The sequence below is a fragment of the Cryptomeria japonica genome, chromosome 6, assembly GCF_030272615.1.
Source record: "Cryptomeria japonica chromosome 6, Sugi_1.0, whole genome shotgun sequence".
Classification (NCBI taxonomy): Eukaryota; Viridiplantae; Streptophyta; class Pinopsida; order Cupressales; family Cupressaceae; genus Cryptomeria; species Cryptomeria japonica.
Window position 1 is genome coordinate 652,199,358 of NC_081410.1, and position 11,306 is coordinate 652,210,663.

Here is an 11,306-nt window from a genome sequence, read left to right on the forward strand (position 1 = left end):
AGCAAAGAGACAGAACCAAGGACAACAACTGGAACTAAATACTATTCAGAATCTTCTCAACGTGAACAACCATTTGTTTCATGTTGTTCGCTAAGGTCTTCATATCCTCCAGCTCACGACCTTCGATGTCGACCTTATTCTTTGTGTTGGCTCTGGTCCTCCTTTCATGACCCTTCTTGTTCACCTGCTCTTTATCACCATCCTTCTCTGCATTATTCTCGTACCTGTTGATAAAGATGTTCATGTTGTCCACAGAAGATTTAAGGATTTGGAAATTTTGATCAGCAAGCTGCTTGACATTGTGCTCTAGCTTGTCAATTCTGCTACCAAAATCTTTTAGTTTGTTGTCCATTTCCTTTCTATCTCCCATCTCATTGACCTTTTTCTCTGTGGCTAAGATTTTTCCAACCATACATTCAATAGCTTGCGCATTATGCAGAACGACCACTAACTCTTTAACATGCTCTGCCAAGGGCTTGTCACCAACTGTAATTCTTGCCATGGCCTGTTTATCAGTTTTCAAACTATTAATATCCTTCACCAAAGTAGTAATGGTCTCACAGAAAGCCTTAATGGTATCTTTGTCACCACTATCACTTTGACCCCCTTTTTCCCCGTTATGCAGACTAGTGGTATTCACGGTCTCCACGGTTTCCAAATTATCCTTAACCGAGTTACCCTCCCCTTCTTTGTCCTGACTATCAATCCTCTTATTGTCATCATCCTCCTCCTCAAACTCAACCAGAACATAATTGAGATCAGAATTGCTACCCTTTTTAGTGTTCTTTTTCTGAGCCTTCTTTCCAGAGGCTTTCCCTTTCCTCTTTTTAACAGGTTTTTCCTCAAGGGAATCAGTTTCAGAGTCCGACATTTCAAATTCCACAATAATCCTCCTCTTCTTGGCCCTAATCCTCCTTTTTTTGCTAGTTTCTTCCAACTCTCCCTCAGTCTCAGAATCAAAGTTGAAACCACTATCCTTACTTTCCGTAGTCTCATCTCTGGCATTTTTGCCTTTAATAGGCTTTTCAATGCACTTCCCCTTTAGCATTTTATAAACCAGGACCATAAGCCCCTGGTGGAGGGCATGATCGCCTTTAGGGTCCTTCTGGATCTCCTTTATAGTATGATCCATTGAATAGGCCAGGTAATAGGGAAGGCTAACCCTTTCTCCATGATGGAAATGGTTAAGAAGGATGAAGTGATGCCCATAAGCCCTGGTAAACCTACCATCTAAGGTAATATATTCAATAGAAGCAAATAAGACAAACCTCCATGGCCTGCAAATTCTCTTCGGGGAGTGGTAGGAGTTGTCAATTTTGATCATCTTTCTTCTCTCACCATCCGTAACAGGAAACTTGTCTGCGGCTTTATCTGATATCCCTCTGTCCCTGTAAAATTTCATACCCTCGATAGTCATCCCCATGGCCTCAGCGATAACCTCTTTGTCTACATTCATCATATGTGATCCAATCAGAACTTTTCCATTTTTCCAGTTCTTGATGAAGTAGCTGGTAATTGTGGGGTCCTTCCCATTCAGTCATTCCATGAAAACATTGAGACCCCCCTATTGAAGGATACTCCAGACTTCTTCATTCTTTCTCCATTCAGAGCAGGAAGCAGGTTCAAATCTCTTCTTGTTTCCTCCCATTTTTCCAGCACCTTCCTTGCAATGCCTTCTCTCATTTTGATAACTTTTCCTCTGGTTTATGTGGTTATTCTGTAAGAGCGCCCATAATTTGTGCCAAATAATGATGATATGACACCTATTTAATAGCTCATTATCTTCAAGAAAGCCCTGCATCGAAAAAGGCGGAAAGGTCATTAGAAATAATGATTAAAAGTACCACATTGCCTTGTATAGCTTCGGTCCTAATTGAGCAAGGATTTCATTTCACTTGCAATCTCCATTTCACCATAACTACTGATGATGTCTCCCGATTGGCAAGCCAGGTTGGCTGCCCAATCAACGCAAGAGTTGGCCTCCCTATAAACATGTGTAAAAACACACATTTCAAACTCTTCATTGATTTTCCTAGTTGCTTTAATAGCATTACTAATCGACCATGACGGTGGGAATTTCATATTTAAACAATTGATAATGTTTAAGGAGTCTCTTTCACACCAAACTTTAGTGCATTTGGCTTCTTTGGAAAGGATAATCCCATGATAAGCCACCATGGCTTCGACAACATGGTTGGTCTGTTTTCCTATAGGAATACATTTTATGATTTTACATATTCCCTATTCATCCCTTAGGACCACTCCACATCCTGCAACCCCCGGGTTTCCCTTGGAGGCCCCATCAAAATTGATTTTCATCCATCCCCTAGCGAACTGGTTCATATCACTCCCTCTCTAGGGTTACTCTGGATACTCTCTTGAGCTTTTAATCTCCATTTTTTATAGACAAATTGATCCTCCTTAGTGTTAGGATTATCAATACCACCTATAATATTCATATTTAAAGAATTTTAATGTTAACTCCACTATAAGAACAATATACTTAGATAGCTTATACTTCCTTTCTTTCCCACATGTAATAGAAAATAAAATATGCAAACATAGTTCATCCAAAAAATATATACTATTTGACATTTCTCAAAATGTATAGTTGATCTTTTAAAATATTATTTTCTCATATGCTAAGGATGGACCTATAGATCACACAAGTGAACTAAATGATGTTCCTATATTTGGATACATTGTCCAAGAAATGATTGGTGTTGTGGTCAATAATTTGCAATATCTATTGGTAGAATAAAAATTTGTTCACAAGGTACTAAATAATATTCTGTCACACCAATTCCTCTTCAATTTAAATATTAAAAAGATAAGAATTATGTGATGATAATAGACTTACTAATAGTATTATAAGGTTTCAACAACTATATTTCATAGACTTGAGTATGCTCCTTCTAGTGAAATTTTCAAAATGGCTTCACTTGCATAATGTAAACCCCATCCATTGTATACTTCTCCATGTAATCATATCATATAATAAGTACATGGTATATCATGTTTCTTTTATTTCAAGTTGTCTAATTAAAAGTATCTTTTATATTAATAGAATTCAACGTTTTCCATCCAAGTCTTCAAATTAGTGATTTTCATTTATTAAAAATTTAAAAGATATTTTGTAATGAATTTAATATTAGACATTACAAATCCATTGTTTTTTGGATCCATATTATTGCATTTACTAGATGTACATTTAATCTATTCAATTGTTATATTATATGATTTACAGTTCATCTAGAAAAAGAAGCGACTTCCAATTTATTCCATTTTAGACTTACTATGTTCTCTTAATATAGGGGTACGGTACAACCCTTATGATATTAGATTTGTCTTCAAATATTTTCTATACTTAAATCAACTAAAACTCTTAACTAACACGGCCTTGTCAACTAATAAATGCATTCTTAATACGTGTAATTTATATTGCTATATTTATAAATATCTTACTCTATCAAGTTTTCATTTATGTGCACTCATAAGTGCAGAGAAACATATTTCTTGTTTTTTAACTAGCATACGATTTTTTTTGTATTGATTATAACATGTTTGAGGATGATTAATTACTATAGTACAATATTCTTTGTAGTGATATAAACATGTTGAGGGATTGTTACTAGATTCATTGTATTTTTCTACTTTTTTTCTTATAATACTTTGTAGTTTATTTTTCTTATGTAAGATTTAATATGATAACATATTAGATAATGTGATCCAAAATGTTATAATTTTTCACTCTATTAAGTTATGTTTGTATAAGGTGATCCATATATATGGTGTGTCTAACACAATTGTATTTTAGATCAAAACAAATGCTACTTGATATCTTTTTATTACATAAACTTTAATATTGTAATATATCATCGTATGCGATTAAAAAGTACATGTTATTACAAAACAATTATAAAATATAGATATAAAAAATAACTAAATATATTATACTTTTTCGAAAATGATTCTAAATATTTGATTGAGTACATTTCATTGTGTAGACATTGAGACCAACTACAAGATTCAACAAGAACAATGTTCACACATCATCTACTAGAAAATATAGAAATGAATTATTCTATATATATCTTGTAAAAAGGAAGAAATTAGTACAAGGTTTCCAAGAGGTATGCAATTGTTTGATACAGAGTAATTCAGTAAAGATATCAGTGGTCCATAATTCATGACACTTCATGTTGTTTCTGAATTTGTTTTAGTCTGTTTTTTCCATCAACGTGTCAAATCACTTAATGATCCATCATGAAAAATGTTAGAAAACTCGAGAAATAGAAAAATAGATTGTTACAATTATTTGACATAAAGTAATGTTTAAGAAATGCACAACTCTACATTCAATGGTATTCCAACATCAGATCATTATTCCAATACCTCTAAGCTCTAATCCCATGACCTCATACATGTTTCACAACTCTGATTACATTGCAAGGCACAAATGCTTTTGTTTAAGAATAGATAAACTATCAATCATGCCTGCATGTTCTGGATTTGCATAGAGAGATACCTAAGAATTCTTTGGCAGGGGTTTTTCCCATGGATGTCTGTCGCAGGGGACTTCCATTTTGCTCCAAGACTTTATTACAAAACACACTCATCATCATGTATGATAAGTGTGGAAGTTTAGTTGATGCCCGCAAAATGTTCGATAAAATGTCTGAAGCAAACGTCTTGTCATGGAATATGATGATTGCAGCTTACAGAAGACATGGGTTCCCTCAAGAGGCATTAACGTTGCTTCAGGCAATGCAACGAGCAGAAGTCCAAGAGAATCAATTCACCTCTGCGATAATTCTTTCGGCTTGTGCCAACCTGGGAGCACTGGGACAGGGTATGGAAATCCACCAAAAATTATTTCAAAGTGGTTTTTTATCAGACGCTGTAGTTGTGAATTCCCTGATGGACATGTATGCAAAATGTGGAAATATGCAGAAGGCGCACCAATTGTTTGAGAAAATGCATAATGCAAATGTGGTCTCATGGACCACCATTATTACAGGATATGCACAAAACGGTGACCTTGACAATGCTCTAAGGCTTTTCAATGAAATGCCTCAACGCACCGTCGTCTCCTGGAATGTGATGATTGCAGCATATATCCAAAACGGTATTATTAATGAGGGTTATAAGCTTTTTAAGAAAATACCTCAACCAAATGTGGTGTCGTGGAATGCCATCATTACTGGATATGCGCAAAATGAGCTTGGTGAGAAGGCTTTGGAGATTTTTAAACAAATGCAATTGGCTGGTGTAAAACCAAACTCGGTAACCATTGCTAGCATCCTTCCAGCATGCATGAAAATGAGAGCTTTGGAACTTGGAATGGAGATCCATCGAGCAACACTTGAAAGTGGATTAGTATCAGATGCTGTAGTTGTGAATACCCTGATAGCCATGTATACCAAATGTGGAAGCATACAGAAAGCACGTGAAATGTTTGACAAAATGCCTACACAAAACGTAGTCTCATGGAATGCAATGATTGCAGGATATGCACAAAATGGGCTTCCTGCAAAAGCTTTGGAGATTTTTGCGCAAAAACAACAAATAGATGTCCAATCCGATCAGTTTACTTTTGCTACCGTCCTGCTAGTGTGTGTCAAAATGGGAGCTTTAGAACAGGGTATGGAGATCCATCAAAAAATAATTGAAAGCGGATATATGGAGGATGTTGTAGTTGCGACTGCTCTAATAGACATGTATGCGAAATGTGGAGCCATACAAAAGGCATGCAACTTATTTGAAAGAATGCCACAGCGAAACACGGTCTCATGGAATGCGATAATTGTAGGATTAGCACAAAATGGTTTTTTATACGAGGCATTAAATCTTTTCAAAGAAATGCCTCAACAAGATGCTGTCTCATGGACTACACTCATTTCTGCATATGCACAGAATGGGCTTGTTGGCAAGGCACTAGAAATGTTTAAGCAAATGCAATTGGCAGGTGTACAGCCAAACTCGACAACCTTTGCTAGCATCCTCCCTGCTTGTGCCAAATTTGGAGATTTGGGACAGGGTATGCAGATCCATCAAAAAATAATAGAAAGTGAGTTTTTGTCAGATATTGTAGTTGCAAATGCCCTCATAGACATGTATGCAAAATGTGGACGCATACAGAGGGCCCGCAACTTGTTTGACAAAGTGCATAATGCAAACTTGGTCTCATGGACTACAATGATTGCAGGATATGCACTGCATGGTGATAGCAAACATGCCTTTGAACTCTTTGAACTAATGGGGCACTCTGGATCTGACCCTGACGATGTAAGCTTTGTCTGTGTTCTATTTGCATGCAGCCATGCAGGCCTCGTGGATGAAGGCTGTAAATACTTCAATCTCATGATTGAATCTTATTGCATCATGGCTACAATTGATCATTACGTATGCATTGTTGACCTCCTTGGCCGTGCTGGCTATCTTGAGGAAGCTTTTAATTTTATTATTAAAATGCCAATAAAACCTGATGTGGTGGTGTGGGTTTGTTTGCTGGGAGCTTGTAGATCTCATATAAATATAGGGCTAGGAGAATTTGTGGCAACACTTCTATTTGAGTTGGATTCAAAAAATGCTGCACCCGATGTTCTTCTCTCAAACATGTATGCAGGAGAAGGCAGGTGGGGTGATGTCCAAAAGGTAAGAAAATTGATGGAAGATAGAGGAATAAAAAAGATGCCTGGATGTAGCTGGATTGAAGTCCACAAAACAATACATGTTTTTTGCGTAGGAGACAGATCACACCCACAAACCCAAGAGATCTATGCAAAGTTGGAAGACTTATCTTGGCAGATGAAGACAGAAGGCTATATGCCAGATAAAAGACATGCACTTAATGATGTGGAGGAGGAGGAGAAAGAATTATTCCTCTGCCATCACAGTGAGAAGTTAGCAATTGTATTTGGGTTATTAAATACATCCACTGGAACAACTATTAGAGTCTTCAAAAACCTTAGAGTATGTGGTGACTGCCACACTGCAACGAAATTTATCTCCAAGATTGTTGCAAGAGAAATTGTTGTGAGAGATTCAAGTCGGTTCCATCATTTCAAACATGGTCAGTGTTCTTGTGGAGATTACTGGTAATGCTTAGTGAAGCAAGCTATAAACATAGCCTTGCATTATAACAAGCCTCATGGGTTCAATTCTTGCTTAAAGAAGTAATCAGATTTTTCTCAGTTTCTGAAGAACTGTTGGTTGTAAGTGCTTGTGGTGCTAGCCATCCTGATGACTTGATGAAATCAAGTTGCTAATTGTGTCACTGCCTAGATATACTGATGCGGTATTTGCTATCCTCTGTAGCAATTTCAGGAGGATACATAATCGTGAACTGTATGGCTGTGGAAGTTAGAATGGGAGGCAGAAGAACAGAAAATGCCGGAAGAGAGGAATATGCTTGAAAGAAATAGAAGGCTGCTTTGCCAACACAAAATGGGAGAGGTGGTCTTATAATAGAAGATCCATCGCATTGGGACATTCAACATGAGCATCTTGAGTAATCTGTTTGAAGAAGAAAAGATACAAAAGTTGTAGATTTCCTGACCAAGATACACAGTATGAGATCCAAGATATAGAAGGAACAAGAAATCAAGTAGGCGTGGTGCCACTGGGCCTTTTTGGGCTTTTCCTTCTTATCTGTTTGCTGGCTATCTGTGGGTCCCTAAGCTGTTTGGCCTCGTGGACATTATTAAAGCATTCATTCATTCGATCAATCAATTTAATCCTCAGAGGTTGATATTTCTTTATTGTTCTGTATAAGTGGGTTTTTTTATTTTGATTAATTTGGCCAATAGGCCATTATACAATAAAATTTGCAAGCAAAGAAAATTTGGTCATAAAAAATGATCTTTTAATATAAAAATAATAAATTTGGTAGAGCACAACTTTGACCAAGAGACTATTTCAACTCCCATGATTATAGATCTCCTCAATCATTCAAGATCTATTCCTAAAGTACCCAAATTCAATTGAAAACGACACATTTTATATACCTCATTAACGCATTCAAGAGTTTAACAATACCGAATAATAGATAAATAAAAACTCTGTAGATGTTCTCCCTACAACATGTAGAGAGATAAAAAAGATGTGAAGCTTCTTATAGCTTAATAAAATTTGTCACGTAGATGTTATGGAAGGACTTAGTAGTTGAGCACCCTAATTTCGTGCTTCTCAAAATCATACATGGAAATTTCAAATCACTCCCAATTTTTTACAGCAGCTTACTTGGCAAGTCCCTTGCTTATAACAAAGGTTTCAGGGCCACATCATCAAATATGATGCCACATCAGCATGCTTTTTGCCAAGGTGTCCAAAACAACTCAAAAAACAAAGTGAGACCGATACTTGTGCAGTTGATGTGGCATCACATGATTTGTTGCTTTTAGATCTAAGGGATACATTTCATTCAATTATGGGTAGTCATCATCAGCAATAACAACTTTAAAGTCACAAGTATTGGTGCAATGTTGTCAAAGATATTAGGCATTAAATCAACAAGTGTGGGTATTAAGTTAACAATTGCTATCACAACCATTGGAACATGCTCAATTATTGGGTCATTTCCCCTAATTTGTCACCAATCAATGAATACAACAAGGAGGAATTGATTATAATAGCATTCCCCACTCTATTCTTCATAGGTCTTGCACTTTTTAAATAAACATGCATCAAAGACATTGAAATGCATGAATATGTTCTAGATCTTATATGATATGAGATAATAGATTCTTTCAATTGACCTATGTCTCTACGTGGAAGATTTGAATGACGATAAACTTGCCGTCCACCTTATGCATTTTTGTTTGAATCTATGTGGAACAAGCCCCTTTTAGACAAGGTGTACAATACATGTATCAAATATGATCATCCAAGTCAATTATACAAGTCTTTCATTCACACTAAGTGCAATAGATACCAAGTGGCCAAATTTAAATAGTGCAATGCCTATCATAATACCACATACTAAACCAACATAGGCCTATAAATAGAGTATCAAAAAAATAATTAACAACCTACATCTTACTATACACTTCATGAATATTAGGTTCACAACCTTTAACAAAATACATTGGAGAAGCTTTTACGTCTCTAAGGTTCTTGATATAGGTGAACTTGATTGATCTTCATTCAAATTTCATAATACTATAATTATTCAGCTTGGCACATTAATTATAACTCTAATATTATATCGTAGGTAAAAGTAGCAACATAGAGGATCTACTTATGTTTATGATTTCTTTTGGTTGCAAGTGCCTTACATTGAAAGCATGTATTTGAATGGTCTAGAAGCAACTCATAATATTGTGCATACATCAATAGGTATGTTTCAACATGCAACCCATGATGAAATAGTCAAAGTGAAAAAATGGTGCACCACTCCATCCTTAATGACCCTTTATTGTTGGTCACACTAGTAATCCTTGCATTCAACCCCTTTATATATTACACACACAGTAAATCATATTCAATGACACACTAAATCTAGTGAATAAACATGAATGCAAAGAAAGGGATTATCATTGATATGCCATTACAAAGCTCCTTGGGATTTATAAGTGTTGTCTACTTTGGTTGTAAATGATAGTGGCCACACAACATTCCTACCAATTTGAAATGATGATAGGAAGAACATCCACAATTGTCAATTTGGTGTATAATGGTTGATTGCTAGTATATTTTATCTCACCACATAGTGCTCAAATACATTTCCAAATATGCAGAAAAAGTAAAGAATATGTTTCAAAGTTACTACCAACATTTGAAACACATGTCTAGAACTATTGACACAAAACACAACATTGACTCTGTTTTGAGAGTATTAGTGATCATGATATTAATGTATAAGAATCTTACCACTTTTTAAAACTATAATTAAAAATATATAGTCGTTATTTTTTTTTAAACGTGAATAGGAATATCTTGTGTCATGTACCTTCAACATGAGAATGTATCATAACTACATCAAGTTTTCCTTAAAAATATATGACTTCACCTATAATATTAGAATCATTGTCATCTATTGAAGCAAGGAGGAATTGGAATTGTTCAAAGTCCTAATTAATCTAGAAGTTAAAAAAAGAGATTCCAAATATTGTTTGGGTTTCATCACATTTCCTAACTATTACTTATAGATATACTAACATGTCTGAGTCATTATGTTAGACTGAGATTATAATAAGTACCTCCTTGCAATATTCTTGTATGAAATGTTTCATGTATACAAGATGTCGTCACTTTCTAGAAAGGCATAGCTACTACCTACCGTACATGTCATGTTGATCATACTCCACTAAATCAATTATTGGCAATGATGAACTTATGTTTGATGAGCAAGAATACTTAGAACAACATGATGCGATGCGGTAACTTCTATTCTACATACACCCATGGAATGATGTTGTTATAGATGATATAGGAATGCTTGGAATTTGACTTTGACACATGCCATAATTGGGATGCTAGTATATTTCCCCCCTACTTGATGGATATTGTTATTGCATTCATTGACTATAATAATTTGAATCAGCAAGTTGAAAAGATTGAAACTAGATCAAGTACTACATAGGATATTTTTTCTTTGAGCAAATCAACATTAATGTTTTCAAAATTATTATGAACCATTCTTCTCGGGTTGAGATGTAACCACCACTCCTAATGATCATACAAAGAAAGTTACATGACATGTACAATATAATTTATTAATAAAATTCAAGTAGCTATCTCCCGAAACGTACCCCTTACATAAAATCCTTGCTTTTACTTGACCTAGCAGGCGTGGATGCTTTCAAAATGCATCACCCATTCATTCAACACTTCATATACCAATAAAAGACATGGAGCCTCTTCAAGGTCAAGCTCTATCGACTTTCTAAGAAAGCATGCATTTTGTTCATTATATTCTAATTGATGAAATGGGCTTCATTGGACCAAGGTTGCTATAATGCATTAACAAGAAGATTATGGGAAGCATTTCCATATCATAATCGAAGTCCACTTGGTGGACACTCTATTCTTCTTGTTAGTGACCTGTGGCAATCACTATTGATAAGTGGCATTTCAATGTTTGTTGGATTGTCACATGGGATAGCAATTCATAGAAGATTTTAGATAATGGTCACACTAGACACAATATCTTGATAACATGGGGATGGACTCGTCCCAATCAAATTTTGCAACATTCTTAAAAATATTAGGAATGTCAAGGCAACACATCTAGGTTGGTAATTCTTCATGTCACACACTAAAGACAACAAATTAACAAATGAACAAGATACATTCTATTTTTC

General features: G+C 35.4%; 1 protein-coding gene across 2 annotated transcripts; it reads left to right on the plus strand.

Annotated features, from left to right (window-relative positions):
- The first annotated feature begins 4,229 nt into the window (after nucleotides 1-4,229).
- LOC131033214 (pentatricopeptide repeat-containing protein At4g02750-like) lies at nucleotides 4,230-7,828 on the plus strand. Of its 2 annotated transcripts, XM_057964376.2 has the most exons (2): nucleotides 4,739-4,852; nucleotides 4,954-7,828. In XM_057964376.2, the coding sequence occupies exon 2, from the start codon at nucleotides 4,978-4,980 to the stop codon at nucleotides 7,102-7,104; it is 2,127 nt and encodes a 708-aa protein (XP_057820359.2). In that variant the 5' UTR covers nucleotides 4,739-4,852; nucleotides 4,954-4,977; the 3' UTR covers nucleotides 7,105-7,828. The 2 variants fall into 2 exon arrangements, with proteins under 2 accessions (XP_057820358.2, XP_057820359.2); XM_057964375.2 differs by having other exon boundaries at nucleotides 4,230-7,828.
- The last annotated feature ends 3,478 nt before the right edge of the window (nucleotides 7,829-11,306 follow it).

Coding starts and splice junctions, on each gene's coding strand:
- LOC131033214 (XM_057964375.2), top strand. CDS start 4,558: ATGGATGTCTGTCGCAGGGGACTTCCATTTTGCTCCAAGACTTTATTA.